Source organism: Poecilia reticulata, chromosome 15 (genome assembly GCF_904066995.2).
Source record: "Poecilia reticulata chromosome 15, P_reticulata-male-v2, whole genome shotgun sequence".
In the NCBI taxonomy this organism is placed as follows: domain Eukaryota; kingdom Metazoa; phylum Chordata; class Actinopteri; order Cyprinodontiformes; family Poeciliidae; genus Poecilia; species Poecilia reticulata.
In genome coordinates, this window is record NC_088844.1 from 19,711 (window position 1) to 41,246 (window position 21,536).

At 40.2% G+C, this 21,536-nt stretch overlaps 2 protein-coding genes and 1 long non-coding RNA gene across 3 annotated transcripts in view; 2 read left to right on the plus strand and 1 right to left on the minus strand.

The window, feature by feature from the left end:
* The first annotated feature begins 3,406 nt into the window (after positions 1 to 3,406).
* On the plus strand, positions 3,407 to 11,726 carry cox20 (cytochrome c oxidase assembly factor COX20). Its single transcript, XM_008429101.3, has 4 exons — positions 3,407 to 3,599; positions 5,848 to 5,962; positions 11,187 to 11,250; positions 11,326 to 11,726. Exons 1-4 carry the CDS (start codon positions 3,567 to 3,569, stop codon positions 11,468 to 11,470), a joined length of 357 nt encoding a protein of 118 aa, XP_008427323.1. The 5' UTR covers positions 3,407 to 3,566; the 3' UTR covers positions 11,471 to 11,726.
* LOC103476624 (uncharacterized) overlaps positions 11,326 to 21,536 on the plus strand; it is a 28,564-nt gene continuing 18,353 nt past the window's right edge. Inside the window, exon 1 of the mRNA XM_008429099.3 lies at positions 11,326 to 11,398. The gene's annotated coding sequence lies outside the window, so the exon portion shown is untranslated. The remainder of the gene's footprint in view (positions 11,399 to 21,536) is intronic.
* LOC145555238 (uncharacterized) lies at positions 20,532 to 21,143 on the minus strand. Its single transcript, XR_014091345.1, has 2 exons — positions 20,921 to 21,143; positions 20,532 to 20,884 (listed from the first exon to the last, which is right to left on the minus strand). It is a non-coding gene; the product is annotated as an uncharacterized LOC145555238 (long non-coding RNA).

A 21,536-nucleotide genomic window follows, 5' to 3' on the forward strand; every position in this document is an offset into this window, starting at 1 on the left:
TTTGGTAAAAGTACTTAAGTAATGAGTAGCTGATCCAAACATGAATCATTTAATCTTTAAAAATCATCAGGCGGACCAAAAATATAAAGCTATACATGGAGATCTTGGTATTTTTAAGGACTAAAAGGGTTATTTTAGTTTATTAGTAATATTAGAAATTGTGGAGTACACCCTATTTAGATCAATATAATTATCTGCTTCCATTTCTGGAATCTGATAATAATGGAAATGGAATCAGAAGTAGAATAACTGCAAACTTAGAATCCAGAAATACTTAACAGGAACATCACTGCTTAGTTTATGTTACTTTTAACAAAGAAAAGGATTCAGTTCTCTTTCTTCTTTTTGTCTTTCCTATGTTTGTATTTCCTTTTTATTAATGTAAAAAGCACTTTGAATTGCCTTGTTGCTGAAAATGTGCTATATAAATAAAATTACCTTACCTTAAAATGAAAATAAGTCGCTTAAATAACAAAATAAAAAAACAGGCAAAATATATATTTTTTCAAAATCAGTTTCTTTCAAAATAACATTTATGAAACTGTCGTTGGAATGTCAGAGGTCCTTACCTAAGCGTAAGTAGGAATGCTTCAAAGGAACATAGGTCCACTAAATCCTATGGCACAAACATTGGCCTCTTAACGGCATTTATTGATCTGTTGGACACAATATGTCGATTTTTGTCCCATATGTAGCGATGAGGTTTCCCTTATTGTCACCCACGCGGACCGGGTTCGACTTCCGCTATGGGGAATTCAAATTTTCCGTTTCAGTTTACCCTGATCCCATTTTATAACAAACGTGCATGAGATAAATTGATTTTATAATACTGAATACATAGTTATAGTATGTAAAGTTTATGAAATCATGATTTCATAAGCTTTAAAAACATTACACAACTGCTACTTTCGCTGCGATATGAAATGATATTATGTTGAACAGGATGTAGACAGTAATGGTAATGGTTAATCACCTGGCGAGTTAATCCTCTTTTATCTTGAAACGATCGCCCTGCTTCCCGTTTGGCTTTGTCAACTTCAGATTTTGATCCTCTTGTTTAGAGCGTCCTGACAGGAAGAGTGCGTGTGGAATTGGTTTTAAATAACAAATTACACAGGTAATGTGTTATTTAAGTTCTTTAGACTTTCCGCCTGTCTTTATTACAAAAAAAGAATGTCTATGCGGGTGAATGAAAAAATACAGATTTTCTATATTCACTATATAGAAAATCGTTATTTTATTGTCCAGGATTCAAATGCACTTTTTACATTTAAATGAAATACACATTTATTCCTGAACAACTAATATTGTTTCAGTTTTTATGAACACCTTGAATCGACCAAAGATGCAATCAAATAAGCATTAACTAGTAGTTGTTTATTAAAATTATAGAAATTATAACAGATTTTTACGTGAACAGGAGCAGAGCGTCTATGGAGCAGAACGTGACGTATCGGACGTCGTGACCAAATGCGTCGGACGCTGTTTAACATAGACGTCTATGGTTTAACCATAGAAATAATATATGAGTAGACCCCGCATTGGCTACTCCGGCGCAGGAAATACGGCGGCCATCTTGGAGCGGTATATCCTCCTACTTTGCTCAATCAAAACAGCAGAAGATGCCTCAGCACTGAAGGATATTGTTGTTCGGATCTATGGATTATTGATGTGAGGGCTCCACAGACAACATTTCACAAGTAAGATGTACATATTATTGTGTATATATTGTGATTGGAATATTACTTTACTGTATTTATGTCCACTGGCGAGATACCAGCTAATATTAGCTATAGTGCTCGGTGTAATAACGGGGTTCAGCCCCGCTATGAAGGCTAACTGAGATTCTGTAAATCTAAAAAAATTAATTATTCTCTAACATTGACTTAGATTATCTGACACAAGAGCCTACATTAGAAATGAAACAATGGATGGATGGATGGATGGATGGATGGATGGATGGATGGATGGATGGATGGATGGATGGATGGATGGATGGATGGATGGATGGATGGATGGATGGATGGATGGATGGATGGATGGATGGATGGATGGATGGATGGATGGATGGATTATGTTTTATAACATTCACCAGTAAAGTTTACACAGGTGGTAAGGACTATTATTTATATGTAATTCTTTCACTAGTAAGATACATCCTAAATCTTCCGTTTTTGTTTTGAAAGTTTCATAAAGACACGATGTGAGGAAGAAGAGGGAGATATCTATAAAGAGAGAGGGATTCACTGCAGCACGGATGACATCTCACATCGGATTTTGGACTCGATCTCAGCTGCTGAATCTCTCTGAAGCTAGAACTCGTCAGCTGAAAAACACATCTATATATATGTATCTATGTATATACATAGATACATATAAACATGATGTATCCAATATATATTATTCAGTATTAATCATTATTTATTTGTGCCATTATTAACCATTATTTAATTATGTTTGTATAGTTATATAAATATATATTGATATTACTAAATAATTTATTGAATAAATTATGAAGGCTGTGGGCTTTGTAATATGCCCATCATACATCAATATCAGAATATTTCATTCCTATTCTATTGTTATAGCCACTAAGCATATTTAAATATGCTGAACTATGTATTAAAAACATTGTAGTGACTATTTGTCCCAAAACCTAAATTCAAAAATCAAAAAACTCAAAACTCGAAGGCGATCAAAACAAAAGTGAATCCAGCTCAAATAGTCACCTGATGCACCCCGTGGATTCTGGTTTACGCAGCACAAAAGGGTCAAAAAGTCAAACTACAGTTCTTTGGTTTTATTTTACTGTTCAGGCAAAAAGATACAGGCTTCTGCTTCTGCTCATGATTCCTGCACCTGTTCTCTGACTGATGACTGATGTGACCAATTCTAAAGGCTGGTAAAAAACCTTATGACGTGCATAATAAGCTACCTAAGCTACCTAACCTATATGCCGTGATATACCCACATCCCAACCTGAAATTAATTAACTAATTAATTCTTTGATTAGCAATTAGTGAATTGCTAATTAAAGAACTTATTCTAAACAACAAATTAAACAAAAATTCAAATGATAAATCAACTAGAAAATAAACAAATAAGAATAAACTAAACAATTTAAATTCTAAGATTTAACCAAAAAATGGGAAAATAGCTCCTACAAACATACTTAAATAATGCAATTGTTTATAAATGTAGCTTTGATAGATGTTTGAATATGGTTTCCAGTAACAAAAAAGCGTGTTATGATCGATTAAATGCGCTGATACGTCATTGTGCCTGCTAAACACATAATGCTGAGTGGAGTGGTGTACCGCTCCAAGATGGCCGCCCTAAATCTCCTCAGCGACAATAGGCGAGAGCGGTCCATCCTTATATTATGTCTATGGGTTCAACAGTCGGGTCCGGAACTAAGTATTCTCTGTATACTTGTTGTTCGACGGCTATGAAGAATGGGCGGACAAACTGGCGTATGCGCAAAAGCAGCGCAGTTACAAAAATTACCGTTCAGTGTATTTTCCCACCAAATCAGCTTCCGAGAAGGAGAGCGAGACTGAACAGTGATGGCAGGAGAAGAAGGGGCAGGCCAGGAAAAGGTCGGAGTTCGTGTTCCTTTTTACTGGAGAAACAATGGCTTCGTAGCTTCCAGTTTTTACGAGGGTTATCAAATCGGTGACTATTTATCCCAAAACTTAAATTCAAAAATCAAAAAAACTCAAAACTCGAAGGTGATCAAAACAAAAGTGAATCCAACTCAAATAGTCACCCGATGCACCCCGTGGATTCTGGTTTACGCAGCACAAAAGGATCAAAAAGTCAAAATATAGTTCTTTGGTTTTATTTTACTGTTCAGACAAAAAGATACAGGTTTCTGCTTCTGCTCTGATTCCTGTACCTGTTCTCTGACTGATGACTGATGTGACCAATTCTAAAGGCTGGTAAAAAACCGTATGACGTGCATAATAACAACACCTTTGGCTGTTTTTAAATGTCATCTATTCTTATTTCATTCACTTTCTGTCTCGGTAATATTCTGTATGTATTAATTATAAACATAAAAACAAACGGGCCAAAGGGGTCATAAACACGCAAACTTACAACCTTCATTACTTCACCTTGTTACTCCTTAAAGCAGAGGTCTCCAAACTACGGCCCGCGGGCCGAATCCGACCCGCCTCCACATTTGGTCCGGCCCCCTGAACAATAATACCAGAGAGCATTTAGATTTTTTTTCATATACCGTATTTTCCGGACTATAAGCCGCTACTTTTTTCCTAAGCTTTGAACCACGTGGCTTATAGCACGGCAGTAGAAATCTAAAGAAGAAGAGGAAAAAGAAGACGAAGAAAGCGCCCATTTTCATTTAGCACATGCTAATGGCAGACACGAAAGATCAGCACTTTTACTGTTACAGTTACCGTTCGGAAACTAATCAGTTCAGCTAAATCTAAACTTGGCAACTTTTTCTTTTTGAACCGTAATAAATGATACTCAATTGACCTGTTATGACTCAAATTTTGGGTGTCCGCCCTCCTCTGCTGCTGCTGCATCGCTGTGGAAAACCTAGCGCAGCAGAGAAATCTGAGGCTTATTTTTTGTAAAAAAAAAAAAAAGTTACAAAAATGTTATGTTTACTTTTTTTTTCTTTTTTTTTTTTCTAAACTTTGGGGTTGCAGCTTATAGTTCGGTGCGGTTTATAGTCCGAAAAATAGTATTTATTTTATAGTGTTATTTTCTGGATTTCTTTCTGTGAAGAACCTAGAGAGGGTTATTTGATTGTGCTTTCTGGAAAACAATACAGTTTTGCATTTAGGCACTTCTGCAAACGTCATACTTTTCTGTTACAAACTGACTCCGGCCCCCCACCAGAGAAGGGAAAAGTTACGTGGCCCTCACAGGAAAAAGTTTAGGACATGCACGGACATAAAGAGACATACACAGATTTTTTAAAAGTATCACCACAACATTTTACTCGCATTACATTTATGCAGTCATTTTTCAATAAGGGTTCTTAGAATTAATGCGGAGCTGAAGTCACAGACTCGGTTTAACAGCTCAGGCGTTTGAAAGCTACGATCCTCAGTTTGCATTGAAAGCGGTGGAAAGTTGTTTCGTTTGTAATAATTTAATTTATGGCATGAAAAGTTCAAAAAATAATCGTTGGATGTTTTGCGTTTTTTATGATTAGAATAAATGTCACGTTTTCTCTAATAGTTTTCTCTATTAAAATAGCAAAAGCTCCCTTTTTCTTTCTTTCTTTCTTTCTTTCTTTCTTTCTTTCTTTCTTTCTTTCTTTCTTTCTTTCTTTCTTTCTTTCTTTCTTTCTTTCTTTCAGTAGATGGAACCTGGTTTTTGAAAGCGCCAAAATTGAGTTAATTATCACAATAATGTCTTTACTTGTATCTGTAAAATATTATGCAAATAGTTGAATTTTTTTCCAAAATGCTGCTGTTGCTAGAATCCTGACAGTTCTCAAACCACAGCACTGCCTCTTCTTCATATGTCAAAGAATGAATTTTAACACGCTAAATGGTCTTGACCCAAAATATGAAAACATGATTGTTTACGGCAGCTTTAGTTTGAAGAACTTGACTGATGAGGCGTTTGGAACCTTTTGTTTCTTTAATGTCTCAATGTATTTTACACAATGCTTTATTCTTTTCTCTTCTTTACTTTATTTATGACCGTTGTACAGTTAAACTTCTTTTAACTGTACAAGACGACAGTCTTGCGATTCATAAATTACTTCTTTAGACAGCAATGCTTACTTTACTGATATTTGCCTACTCCTTTAGGTAAGGCTTACAGTCATTGATTTTTAGAACTTCCTGTGTCATTCTTCAGGGTTTTAAGCTGTTGGGGATCCTGGATGTCCAGAGGACACCGTGTGCCAAAGACGCCATCCTGCATGGAGCTGGAGGCTCAGTAGCTGCTGGCATGCTTTTCTTTCTTTCCACCAGTAAGACTCAAGTTAAAACTGGGTTTTCATTTTTCTAAGCATCATCTGTTGCTTGTTTTTAATAATGCTCATTCAATTTATCATTAGAGAAAACAGATTTTTATTTATTTATTTTTTAATGTAAATTTTCCATCACAGGAGTTTTTGATTTACGTCCTTTTGGACAGATGAAACCAGACTTGAGATGTTTGGAATTAATATAGAGAAAAGCAAACTACTTTCATAAGTGCAAGGTGGAAGAGTGAGGATTTGGGATTACAATCATTGAATTGATCCACTGACTCAGACTTAAATGCACTATGACTGTAAAGTCCTGTATAGTGTGTGTGTGTGTGTCACCAGTCTTCCACCCGGGAGACCCGGGTTCGAGGCCAGGCTGGGGGCTGGGGCAAAAAGTTACAACGGTGACATTGAGCTGTCAGTGTGGGTCCTTAGGCAAGACCCTTGGAGCTATATAGCCTACCTCATACCATGAGAGACACAAATAAGCACGACATGCTGGCTCAGACGTCGCCCGGCCAAACAAGGTCTGCGTCAGGTGCTGGGGAACCAGAGCACCCTGATGAAAAATGGGCTACTGGAACAAGACGGAAATGGGCGAGAGGTGAAAACATGGATCTGTTGGAATGCTACTACTCAAGTAATCCTAGTCAGAGGGGCTACATGCAAAGACTGTGGGAGGAATGGTTAGATCGACATCCCCAGTCAACACTAACTGCCAAACAACTAGTAGCTCAGTGTTCCAACATCCGCAAACGGCAACTGCTGTCACAAGTGCTACGGCAAGGGGAAGGAGCCAGGTCAGAAGGGAGTCAACTACAACTCCCCGCCCAGAGACTGGGTATGTAGCCCCAGTAATGAACGAACCATCTGAGTTGAACGAGGCAGCAACTGACCTGAGAGAGAGAATCATGGCCCGAATGAACACCAGACGACCCCGACGTCAATTACAACGGCTGAGTGAAGTACCATCAGAAAGTCTCATTGAAGATGTGAATGCAGCATTGAGAACGATCCCTACCAACACCATAACAGAAACCAATGAGCTGATATAAACTCGATGGGGCTGTGGAAAACCACCCTTGAAGCCAACTGCAAACCACTTGCACAAGTGTCCAACAAATGTGGCAAGGAGATGTTCTGTCCCCACTGCTGTTCTGCATAGGCCTGAACCCCCTCAGTCAAATCATGAACAAGACTGGCTACGGATACTGACTCAAGGATGGAGTTCTCTACATGGATGACATCAAGCTGTACGCCTAGAGTGAGCGAGACATCGTCTCACTGATCCACACCACCAGGATCTACAGCACTGACATTGGGATGTCATTCGAACTAGAGAAGTGTGGTCGGATGGTTACAAAGAGAGGGAAGGTCGCCCACACAGAAGGGGTCTCACTCCCAGAAGGAACAATAGCAGACATAGAGCACAGCTACAAGTACCTGGGAATACCACAAGCAAATGGCAACCTCGATGAGGTCACAAGGAAAGGAGCCACAGCCAAATACCTCCAACGAATAAGGCAAGTCCTGAGAAGCCAGCTCAATGGCAAGAACAAGATCCGTGCAATAAACAGCTATGCCTTGCCTTGCTACTAACCATGCATGGAGGATTCCACCCCAAATTCAGCACCCTGAGACTGTACACGAGCCGTAAGGAAGGAGGCAGAGGACTAGTGAGTGTGAGAGCCACTGTCCAGGATGAAACATCCAAGATCCATAAATATATCAAGGACAAAGCCTCAACGGACGATGTGCGCAGCGAATGTCTCAGGAAATGGGGAACAGAAGACAAGGTGCTGGAAGTACCATCATGGGAGGACAAGCCCCTACATGGGATGTACCACCGACAAATAACTGAAGTGGCTGATGTCAGGAAAACCTACCAATGGCTGGAGAAAGCTGGACTCAAGGACAGCACAGAGGCTCTCATCCTGGCCGCCCAGGAACAGGCCCTAAACACCAGAGCAATAGAGACTCAGATCTACCACACCAGACAAGACCCAAGGAGTAGGTTGTGCAAGGAGGGCCCTGAGACAGTCCAGCACATAATAGCAGGGTGCAAGATGCTGGCAGGGAAAGCGTACATGGAACGACATAACCAAGTGGCGGGCATAGTGTACAGGAACATCTGTGCAGAATATGGACTGGAAGCCCCGCGATCAAAGTGGGGAACACCCCCAAAAGTGGTGGAGAATGACCGAGCTAAGATCCTGTGGGACTTCCAGATCCAGACAGACAAGATGGATTTGGTGGATAAAGAACAGAGGAAAGCCGTTGTGGATGTAGCAATACCAAGTGACTACAACATCAGGAAAAAGGAGCATGAGAAATTGGAGAAATACCAGGGCCTCAGGGAGGAACTGGAAAAGACCTGGAAGGTGAAGACCACAGTGGTGCCTGTGGTCATCGGGGCCCTCTGGGCAGTCACCCCCAAACTGGAGCAGTGGCTCAAACAGATCCCAGGAACAACATCAGACATCTCAGTCCAGAAATGTGCAGGCACAGCCAAGATACTGCGCAGAACCCTCAAGCTCCCAGGCCTCTGGTAGAGGACCCGAGCTCAGAGGATGAAACAGACCACCCGCGGAGGGTGAGAAGGGAATTTTTTATATATATATTTATTTAAATATTTAAATAAATATAAATATATTTATTTAAATAAATATAAATATATTTATATATTTATTTTAAATATAAATATATTTATTTATATTTGTATATAAATAAATATTTATATATAAATTTGGCCCCTCGTGATGCCAGCTGCTCATCTCTATAGCAAACGACAGACTGCTGCCTTTGGAAGATTGCTGCTGGAAGATTTAATTTCTGTTGGCTTGGAAGTCTCTCTAAAGTTTCTGCTACTAGGGGAAGTTTTCTGTTAAAGCAGAAGTTTTTCTAAGTTATATATATATATCCATCCATTTTCTTGCACCCTTGTCCCTTAGTGGGGTCGGGAGAGGTGCTGGTGCCGATCTCCAGCTAACGTTTCGGGCAAGAGGCGGGGGTCACCCTGGACAGGTCACCAGTCTGTCGCAGGGCACCACAGAGACAAACAGGACACACAACCATGCACACACACAATCACACCTAGGAGCAATTTGGAGAGGCCAATTAACTGACAGTCATGTTTTTGGACCGGAGTACCCAGAGAAAACCCACGCATGCACAGGGAGAACATGCAAACTCCATGTAGAAAGACCGGGGCCGGGAATCGAACCCAAAACCTTCTCCCTGCAAGGCAACAACTCTACCAACTGCGCCACTTTGCAGCCCATATATATATAAATATATAACACACACACAGCTCAAAAAAATTAAGGGAACACTTAAACAACACAATCTAACTCCAAGTAAATCAAACTTCTGTGAAATCAAACTGTCTACTTAGGAAGCAACACTGATTGACAATCAATTTCACCAGCTGTTGTGCAAATGGAATAGACAACAGATGGAATTATTGGCAATTAGCAAGACACACTCAATAAAGGAGTGGTTCTGCAGGTGGGGACCACAGACCACTTCTCAGTACCTATGCTGTCTGGCTGATGTTTTGGTCAGTTTTGAATGTTGGTGGTGCTTTCACACTCGTGGTAGCATGAGTCGGACTCTACAACCCACACAAGTGGCTCAGCTGTGGCAAGAAGGTTTGCTGTGTCTCTCAGCGCAGTGTCCAGAGGCTGGAGGCGCTACCAGGAGACAGGCCAGTACACCAGGAGACGTGGAGGAGGCCGTAGGAGGGCAACAACCCAGCAGCAGGACCGCTACCTCCGCTTTTGTGCAAGAAGGAACAGGAGGAGCACTGCCAGAGCCCTGCAAAATGACCTCCAGCAGGCCACAAATGTGCATGTGTCTGCACAAACGGTTAGAAACCGACTCCATGAGGATGGTATGAGGGCCCGACGTCCACAGATGGGGGTTGTGCTCACAGCCCAACACCGTGCAGGACGCTTGGCATTTGCCAGAGAACACCAGGATTGGCAAATTCGCCACTGGCGCCTTGTGCTCTTCACAGATGAAAGCAGGTTCACACTGAGCACATGTGACAGACGTGACAGAGTCTGGAGACGCAGTGGAGAGCGGTCCTGCCTGCAACATCCTTCATCATGACCGGTTTGGCAGTGGGTCAGTAATGGTGTGGGGTGGCATTTCTTTGGACGGCCGCACAGCCCTCCATGTGCTCACCAGAGGTAGCCTGACTGCCATTAGGTACCGAGATGAGATCTCATCTCAGTACCTATGCTGCATAGGTACCTGGGTTCCTCCTAATGCAGGACAATGCTAGACCTCATGTGGCTGGAGTGTGTCAGCAGTTCCTGCAAGATGAAGGCATTGAAGCTATGGACTGGCCTGCCCGTTCCCCAGACCTGAATCCGATTGAGCACATCTGGGACATCATGTCTCGCTCAATCCACCAACGTCACGTTGCACCACAGACTGTCCAGGAGTTGCCGGATGCTTTAGTCCAGGTCTGGGAGGAGATCCCTCAGGAGACCATCCGCCACCTCATCAGAAGCATGCCCAGACGTTGTAGGGAGGTCATACAGGCACGGGGAGGCCACACACAATACTGAGCCTCATTTTGACTTGTTTTAAGGACATTACATTAAAGTTGGATCAGCATGTAGTGTGTTTTTTCACTTGAATTTTGTGTGTGGCTCCAAATCCAGGCCTCCATTGGTTAATAAATTTGATTTCCATTGATGATTTTTCTGTGATTTTGTTGTCAGCACATTCAACTTTGTACAGAACAACGTATTCAATGAGAATATTTCATTCATTCAGATCTAGGATGTGTTATTTGAGTGTTCCCTTTATTTTTTTGAGCAGTATATATATATATATATATATATATATATATATATATATATATATATATATATATATATATAGCAGTATTAAATAACCTAATACTGCTACAGTAGCTTAGAGAATTTTTACATAAATGTACTTTTGTTGAAGTCTAAACTGCTAAAATTTGAATTAATATAAAACTTTCTAGAATTGATTTAAATAAATCTTTACACTTCCTTACTTCTTGTCAGTTGCATAATATATAAACAGACATTTTGAAAAAAAAAAGTTTCTGAATTAAAAATGGTTTCTGAATCTAAAAAGATTTGCATCTCTAGTAACTATTCATTGACTTTAATAAAACATTTTTATTTCAGCTAAAATGAGCTGTACTTGACTCAGGCTCTTTCTCTCCTGCTGTCGTCAGGTCGAGTGAGGCGCACCTTTGACGTCGGCTTTGCGGGCTTCATGCTCACCACTCTCGGGTCTTGGTATATTCTCTGGGATTATCACGTTTCCCTGTCGAAAAGAAAAGTTGTTTTTCTCACCATTTTGTGTCATTTCAGGTTTTACTGCAGAATGAACAACGCTAAACTACGAGTGCAGCAGAGAGTCATACAGGAGGGCATCCGGAACAAGGTAGTGTACGAGGGAACGTCTCTAGACCCGACTAACAGACCCAGAGCAGACGCTCCATCTGGCCCCTCGTGACGCCCAGCAGACAGAATCAAAGCGGACAGACTGCTGCCTCTGTGGGAAGGTTTTATTTCTGTTGGCTTGGAAGTCTCTCTAAAGTTTCTACTACTGGGGGAAGTGGTCTATTGAAGCAGAAGTTTTCAAAACTTTTTCCAATCCAAACAGGAAGCTGCTCTTGAAGTTTAAACTTAGCTTTTTTTTTTTTTATCAACTCCAATAACAGAAGTTAATAAAAAATGGGACACCTGGTTAATAAAAAAGTTAAAAATCAGTAGAGGCTTGAGTGCTTGTTGAAGTTTTGAATCAGATTTGCTATATTTTGAATGAAGCTCCTTTAAAATTATCACTTATAATAGTGATAATTATAAGAAAGTTTACTCTTTGTATTTTGAACTTCTGGTATAAATTAGGAGTAATGTCTGGCAGCTGAACACAAATATACATTAAACTTTAAGGTTTCTCTTTCTAAGGTAACCTAAATTGTAAAGCAGCACTTCACTGAAGTTTGTGGTTATAACGTAAAAATCTTTCAGTTCCCACACAGTGCACCTTTGTATTATTCACTGCTCAATATTAGTATGATGAAATACAGTCATGGCCAAAAGTTTTGAGAATGACAAATATATTTTCACATGATCTGCTGCCCTCTGGTTTTCATGCGTGTATGTCAGATGTTTTCATCACATACAGAAATACAATTGCAATCATATGAGTAACAAAAGCTTTTATTGACGGAATGAGTTAATGCAGCAAGTCAATATTTGCAGTGTTGACCCCTCTTCTTCAGGACCTCTGCAATTCTCCCTGGCATGCTCTCAATCAACTTCTGGACCAAACTGTCCATTCTTGCACAATCAATGCTTGCATTTTGTCAGAATTCCTAGGTTTTTGTTTGTCCATCAAGAGACACTTGATGATTGACCACAAGTTTTTAATGAGATTAAGATCTGGGGAGTTTCCAGGCCATGGACCCAAAATCTCCATGTTTTGTTCCCTGAGCCAGTTAGTTATTACCTTTGCTTTATGCTGGAAAAGGCATTGTTCATTATTCTTTTCATTGTCACATTCATTGTGAATATCCTCTGAAGTTGCTCTCAGAGGACATTCTGGTACCATTCTTTATTCATGGCTGTGTTTTTAGGCAAGACTGTGAGAGAGCCGACTCCCTTGGCTGAGAAGCAACCCCACACATGAATGTTTTCAGGATGTTTTACAGTTGGCATGAGAAGACTGGTGGTAGCGCTCACCTCGTCTTCTCCGAACAAGCCGTTTTCCAGCTTGTTCGGAAAACGGCTGGGGTAAAGCTGAGGACTTTACCCCAGTCCTCAGCTTGCATTTTGCTTGCAGCTTCCCTGTACCTTTTGCAGAATATCAGTCTGTCCCTGATGTTTTTCCTGGAGAGAAGTGGCTTTTTTGCTGCCCTCCTTGAGACCAGGCTTTGTTCCAAGAGTCTCCGCCTCACAGTGCGTGCAGATGCACTCACACCTGCCTGCTGCCATTCCTGAGCAAGCTCTGCACTGCTGGTAGCCCGATCCCGCAGCTGAAACACTTTTAAGAGATGGTCCTGGCGCTTGCTGGTCTTTCTTGGGCGCCCTGGAGCCTTTTTGGCAACAATGGAACGTCTCTCCTTGAAGTTCTTGAGGATGCGATAGATTGAGGTGCAATCTTTCTAGCTGCGATACTCTTCCCTGTTGGGCCATTTTTGTGCAGTGCAATGATGACTGCATGTGTTTCTTTAGAGATAATCATGGTTCACAGAAGAGAAACAATGATGCCACTGGACACTTTTTAAAGTGTCCAGTGGTGTCATTCTTACTTAATCATGACAGATTGATCTCCAGCCCTGTCCTCATCAACACCCACACCTGTGTTAATGGAACAATCACTGAAACGATGTTAGCTGGTCCTTTTAAGGAAGGACTGCAATGAAGTTGAAATGTGTTTTGGGGGATGAAGTTCATTTTCTAGGCAAATATTGCATTTAATTGCTGTTAAGCTGATCACTCTTTACAACATTCTGGAGTATATGCAAATTGCCATTATAAAAACTGAAGCAGTAGCCTTTGTAAAACTTAACATTTGAATCATTCTCAAAATGTTGGCCATGACTGCCTGTTGGTCAGCAGGTGTCAGCATAGCCTCACTAAAATTTACTAAGGTTTTCCGTCAGTCACCCGAATCTCTGGAAGACTCGTTTTGCTTTCAGTATTTTACAGATAAAAGCCAAATAGCAGCTCTTATGAAGAGTTTTATTACTGCATAAAACAAACATTACTTACAACATTTACTACAAGATTTATGTGGTTTATGTAGTAACACAGATTTATCCCCATTCACTAGAAACTTGGAAAACTTGGAAAACTTGGATAACGTGAATATCTTTTCTGTCAAGAACAGAAAAACAATTTAACGTGTTGACTAAAGAAAGGAAAGAGAAAACCATCTAACAAGAATTGCTAAGTTTAGTTTGATCACACATGCATTCAGCCTTGGTATCTTAGAATTTCTACGATTGTATTCACAATGACATTCATAAACTTCTAATCAACTTTCTGCACTCATTGGAAATATATGTTTAAACACAAGAAGTCCATACCAACTTCACATTCAACTCGGACGTAACAAATATGTTGCGTGTTTTTGGACTTATGATGGCAAGCAACCTGGAAGCACTTTGTGTTCAGTTTTGGTTCATTTTAGGTCATTCAATTCGACAGAATTTATTAGACGCAGATGGGAAATTAAATGAGCAGCTAGATCACTGAAAAAATTGCTTCAAGTTCAGAAACTTGGAAGTACCTGCATTGACTTCGGTTAACAGACCAGAGTCACTTCTTTATTTGTCCTGGACAAAGGTTCAAACACACCAGAGTTTGAGCTGCCGATGGAACGCCTGGTTTATCACAACCCTTCATGTTGGTACAAAGCTAAAGACCATCACAAAACTCTGGTTTCAAACCACTGCGGTCTGTTAGTACCTGGATGGACTTACTCCATCCAGGTAAAAATTATTTGGGCTGAATGGAAAAACGGGGCGTTTATATTATCAGTATGGGGGACTCTTCATTCACAGTACATGTATACAAATTAAAACCTACTAGTTTTAGTACCGATGAGTATCAAATGACATCTTGCTTTGCAGGCTCTTTAAACCTATTATTGGTCACTGCATTCACTTATTTTCCCCTCATGTAAGATCTGCTTCAGTTTGCTAATCAAATGGCAGCTCCCATGTATTTGGCACTGAGTGTCAGTTTCTTGGTAGTCACAAACTTTCAAACCCCACAGTTCAGTTTGTGTATTTTTTTTTTCTGAAAATTGTATCCCTGTTTCCAATCATCATGGCTCCATTTTGGTCCATTGATTCAGTGGCGCAACTACACATTATTTAGGTGGATGCAAAAACATAGATCGGCGCCCCCCCTGCCCCCGACCGAGGGAAGGAACGTCAGGGTGAAGGAGCGACGCTCACTCAGCCCCCCCCCCGCCCCCCGAGGCGACGATACGTGAAGGGTAAAACTCGCTACATTTACATCGTTATGTGCGCGAGGTGAAGGAGCGTAAGGCGCGCAGAAGTGTAAGGGAAAAAATCATCGGCGCGCCGCCCCCTCCAGACGGGGTTTTGGCGCCCCCTCTGGTGCTGCGCCCCTATGCGTTGCATACCCTGCATACCCACTTTTTGCGCCACTGCATTGATTCTTAAATAATATAAATATTATGAGTTATGATCAAATTGGAGGAACTGAGTCACCTCCTCCTGATGAAAAATATGACTCAGATGAGTCATATTTGATGAAGCTCATTGAAGGAATTACTTTAAATTATTAGTTATTCATGGATGCTAAACATCCTCCTGCAGAAAAAAAACAGGTGCAGGTTAGGGATGAAATTTTGAAAGCAAACATGAATTTTAAAAAAAAAGGCACAAAAACATTTGTAGCAAAAAAAATTGTTTTGCAAACTTTGGAAGAACTGAAAAAGCCATAAAAATAATTCAACAGAGGGAAATATTAGTTTAACAAAAGTGGATTGTGCCAAACCAATATGGCGCTCGTGTTCTGGCAATCCTGCATTTTTCTTTACAGGACCATTTGGACCATCACATGTTATGTCATTTAGAAATAAAATTTATGAACCATGTCTTGTAAATTACATTTTCATTTAATTCACAAATGAATTAAATGAAATTCATTTGATGGATAGATGGAAGCTTGGACCAAGCGAAGTATGTATCACACTGCATCTCCTTCATCTCTCCCCAATTCAATCCAGGAGCTGAATATCTATGTTCCCATAATCTTGGTGCCATCACTGATTTGCCATTGGGCTGTTCTTCACTTGGCCAGTCTTCCTGCAGGAACATTAAAAATATGACTTTGGAAAGGACAAGCTGTTTTCATCAGAGCAATTAATTCAACACTTCTGTGTGCCGTGCCTTTAAAATGAAGGTAACAAAGTTAAAGATATTGACATTGGTTTGACATGCAAATTGCCTCTTCCTCATGGCCAACTCAGGATGATCGGAATACATGACAAGAGGATGTTCAGCATGTCCAGGTCTCATTCAAAGTAGGCAGCTGAACTCTGGCGATAAGGAAGCTGCAGTGGCAGCTGGGTTCCGAGGAATTATACCTTGTGTCATGCAAACACTTTATGCAGTCATCTGCCAGACTGGAACAGCACATTATATTTACAGCATGTTTAACTATATTTTCTGCCAAATGAAGTTTTTGCCTGGAGTCAGTGCACGATATTTGGAGTAGAAGGTTCACACATTCTTCACAGGTAAGAACAGAATGACGTTTAGTTTTTCACTATGTTGGCATGAGATTTCTTAAAAAGGGCTTAATTAATTGACAATGAAACTATTTCACATTTAAAATTAAATGATATTGTTTTCCAGTGATAATGGAAAACAATAAAATCTAGTGAGATGTTTTACCCTGTATCAGTTGAGTTTCTTTGATGCAGCTCTTATTGTATTGTTCAGTTTGAGTTAATTAGACAAAAATGTGACATTATTGCCGTTTTCTCTAAATGTTGCACAGTCAACAAAACTGCAACATCAACACAAGGTTTGATTAAAACTAGGACATCTCAGATTAGAAGGAATACAGCTTTATTTGTTCTCAGTATAACTTGCCCTAGTAATAAAAAAAAAGTGTACTTTAGTATACTAAATTTTAAACATACTTTAGCATACTTTGATGTACTTAAACTGTACTTTATTGGAACAACTTTTTTGTGCTTTGTAACACTAGTATTTAAATAGTATTACATTACAATTTTTAGTATACTTTAACGTACTGTTTTGGAAAAACTTCAAGTTGTACTTAGTATACTTTATACTTTTTTATGTACTATTCAAGAGCTATATTTTGAGTGTACTAATTCTGTCATAGAATTATATTAAAAATATACTTTTAATATATACAGTATATTAAACTGTATATATTCCCCTACAACCGGTTGCTGCTAGTGGTTTGCACCTATGTAACCCGCTCTACAGTGTGCTAACCAACTAGCATCATGGCATGTTGGCTACTTTCTCTAGCCGCTGCTGGCTCCGGAACACAACAAAGCTCTTCAAATCTCTTTAACATATTGACACTGTTAGGAAAATAAAATTAGAATATGCTAGTTTTAAAACTTAACCACGTTAACACGTGTTAACATGTGGTTAACACATGTGTTAACCACAAGTAAAAATTAACGCTGTTAATTTTAACGCGTTAATTTTAACGCTGTTAAAAGTAACAGCGTTTTAAAATAAGAAAATTTGCTCCAAATTATATCCATGGTTTAAAAAGCGTAATCTCTTATGTAGGATATTTCTATTGAAACTGTTAAGGAAGAATTTTTATATTACAATTAAATTTAGCAAAACTCTGGCTCCGATTCTTTCTTTTGATCCCGGGTTCTCTCGCGTGGCCACATGTGGGGACAAAAACACAACAATGCGTGTTGACGTCACAGAATTACAGAATTTAATCCAATCAGAAGAAAGTATAATATAGTACAGGAAACTGAAGAAACACAGATACAAACATTGTTACCTGAGACAAGAAGACAGAAATATCAAGGACGTCCTTGGAGAAAGAGCTGGTGCAGAAGTAAAATAAATCAGCTTTTTTCTAAATTGTTTCCCTTGTGCACAAACTTTTATACCTGTAGGTGTGTTTTCCTCTTTAATGTATTCAAATAAGGCATATCTCTACTTGACCAATTGGAAGGCATCTCTGGTCCTTTTAAATTTAGAAAAAGTCCCTGCAACTTGTTCACAAGATCAAACACCTTTTGTTAAATAAGGTAGAAGCAGACTCTCCGAATTCATGGGGGTTTATGGCTTTCACAGATCAGTGTGAAAAGCTAGAACTTCCTACTGATTGTTTCCCAGACAGACAAAGAGCAGATCAGAGATCTTGGCAAACAATCTGCTTTAACTACAGTAAAATATAGATCAATAGGTCAGAATATGTTATAAATTTTAAAACTATAATTATGGTATTTCAATCAAGTCATGATAAATTCTAAAACTAACTTATTTTACATTTATTTTCTGTGTTAAGCCCTGTGGCTCTACAGCCATCTGGGCCAAGAGAAACAGATGCAGGAACCTCACAGGTAGCTGTGAAATTCTGCTAAATTAAAATAACTTAGTTTGTCGTTCTCTATAATTTTAAACACAGCTAGTTTCTCTGTGGACTGAGCAAGCTTCATTGCCTGATTAGCGAGCCGGTCGCCGCATACGATGCAGAGCGGTCTTGTAATGTGGGAATCACCTATCGGTCCAGGATAAATCCATTCTCCTGTCTCTTCTCTGGGCCTTTTCCCCTTCGCAAAGAAAACTTCCAAAAAGACACCTGATCTGTTTCTTACTCATTTTGCTGCTTGTGGGCTCATTGTTGGCATTCAAGACGTAACCCAGAGAATCCGGTTAAAGGATTTTCAAAATAAAAGATCCTCCAGACTCAAATAAAACGGAAATATTTAATTATTTCTTGCGCGGTCCACGGACCCGGGGGAAGGGGACCACTGCTCTAACCGACCTCTATGTATGAACGTTTGCTCTATGGATCACTTTTTAAAAACAAAAAACACCACCAGAAAATAATGTCAATCCTTCAGTGATTGATTGAGAGCCGTGCAGAGACCTTTGGATGGGCAGGGGCTCAAAGTTAAAAGGGGCTCATTGAACAAGATCTTAAAACATTGTACACACCAATACCCATAAGAATTTATATTAAGAACCCATTTGTCATGATTTGTGCGGTGACGGTGGTGAGGCAGAAACGTTTAGGACCCACCCAGGTTGCAGTGATGAAGGATATTTAATGATTAAAAAAGGTTCCAAAACACTGGCAGCACAGCTGAGTAGAATGGCACAGTATTTTCGCTGATGGTTGTGATATTTTGTGAACTCCAAAAGCCATGAGCCGAACATTCCTTTAACAGTTGAGGTTCTGCAATAACTTCTATTCACAGCCGCTCACCTCCAGCCCAGATCCCGTCAGCAGTGGCTTTAACACGCCTGGTAGTAAGGCAGAAAGCGAACAGTGAGCAGGTGGTACCGGGGCTTTTAGGTGCGTTGCAGTGACAGTCGCTGTCGCTGTACCGTTTCTTTACATCAGGATGTCCAGGGGTGACACTTGCCACCCCAAATCAGAGCCTTGCCACCCCTGTTGCCACCAGTGGCGGAGCTAGACTTTTAAAGTTGGGGGGGCCAAGGGGGGGCCAGGACTACCTCTGGGGGGGGGGGCAAAATTTTAAATGTGTGTGTGCACATATATATAATTTAAAAATAACCAAACTGAATATTTGGTTAGTTTTTAAGCCCCTCTGTCATGTTATAATTAACACCTTTGACTGCCGCACATGGAGACATGATAGACTTTACATAGAGTTCATCGCAGAGGACACTAAAATCAATCAAATAAAAGATCCTTTCTGAATATCATCTCATGGACACTGAACTAAATGCGTCTTTCTGACCGGGAGCTGACAGCGTGTTGAAGAGTTATGGACACCTTGGTTAGGAAGCTCTGATTGGACAGGTCATTTGACGGGTAACAATATTTCGGGTCGGACCAGAACTATTTGCCTGATGGTGGTTCGGGCTTCTAATGAGTTTACATTTAATGAGTTTGGAGCACACAGAGAAAACCTAAAGAGAATGTGATCTACTTATTGTAGTTTAAATAGAGGAATAACAGCTAACTGTTGAGAGAGGAAAGAAATTAAAGTGCAGATCCGTTAGGCAGAAACAAGCGCAGAGCGCTGGGCAATAAATGCGCATAAATGCTCCACCGTTACGCTCCAATTAATCACACATGAGACGACAAACGCAAAATACACAATATATAATTACACTGCTTACGTTAATGGTGTTTTAAAAGCAAAACCAGTAAAAACTTAACCTAGTCAGATTCCCTCCTCACCTCGTCTTGATGAGAACAGAGAGCAGTTCGCTGGTTTCTGTCCAGGCTGTGATCTGCTGACCACTTGGTTCGCAGACAGTTTCAACTTTACGCACAGAGAACATCGTGGAGTTCATTATTAATCAGAATAAGAACAATATCTGTCAGAAAATCATCTCTGATCTGGTCGCTTTAACGGACCAGAGACTTTGGAGCTCCTAGCGCAGCTGATCCACTTCTGCGGGGTTTTTCTCCCGCAGAGGGAAGTGATGCGGGATCAGGAAACGATCAGAGTTCTGCCGTCTTCTAATTACGTCATTTCGTGAAATGTTACTTGATTTCAAAAACGTTCTAGCAGAGAAATAATAAATGTTTCGTTTGATGACTACAAATTGGAAATAAAATTATTTTTTTCTTTGACGGACAACGAAAAAAACTCCAGCGCCACCTCTGCTCCAAACTATGAACATTGTCGGCCCCTCTTCGTTTTTTTCTCTTTTTTGCGGAGGATTAATACATAACTTATTGGTGTTTTACAACCACCAGGTATGAAGTGCTTTAGCCTTTGAATTGCACCACAGCGCAGGCGCAGCATAACTGAAACACCCAGGAGAAGAATATCAGCTTGTTATGAGTATAAAGGAGGCTGGTATCGCGCCTGATAAAAATCTATTTATTTATGTCACATGGACTTATATAAAGTTTTATACATTTTCTTTTGATATATTTATTATTGTTTTTCTTCTTTAGATATCAGGTTGGCTTAGAATGATTCCAAATAATGTACAGGAATGACCTGGTGCTGTTACATGTCAATCATCTGGGGGGGCCACTAGGGGGGCCAATCAGATGACAGGGGGGGCACTGGCCCCCCTGGCCTCCCCTCTGGCTCCGCCACTGGTTGCCACCCCAGCTAGCGACAATGAATTCAACAAATAGTTATGGCAAATCGGACATTAAGCGCATGAAACTCTTTTTTTCCCCGACAACATTGAATGCAACACAATGTAACCTGTGGGTTACATTGTGCAGTGGGTGTCAATGTAACCTGACACCCACTGCTAAGTAGCGGGAAGTGCGAGAGAAAGACAGCGCGAGGCAGCAGCATTGATAGATGTATATGGACATTATGTGATTTATCGTAAGTCACACATGCGCCATTGCTGTCCATTGAGTCAGGAATATTGGTGGTCAGGAAACTACTACAATCACGCAAAGAATCAGAACAACGGACACAATGTTTAGTAGTTAATTCAACCATAGATAATAAGGGCTGGTAATAAGGACTTCAGATTTCACAGGTGAGGAAAATTTTTAATTTAAAGAAAAGATTGAACAAGTGAGCAGTGGGTCAGTTATACTAGCCTAACTGTTAGCCTGCTACTGACTTTGATAACCTTAACATGTGCTGCGCAGTTCGGTGTGTTTTGGTTCTGTTGGCACTAAAACAGGTCAACCCGCCCACACGTCATCAGTAGAGCAGCTCTTTATTAAATCAGCCGCTGTGCTCAGGTGAAAATGTATTAATAACATTAAGCCTGACAGCATAATGTAACAGACTGGATGTTCTGTTTTAGTGTTTTTGCTACTTTTTTGTGTGGGAAATGTATGTTTTTTGGTGTTGATTCCCCTGCTCGGTAATCTGCTCTATGTGCTCGTTGAAC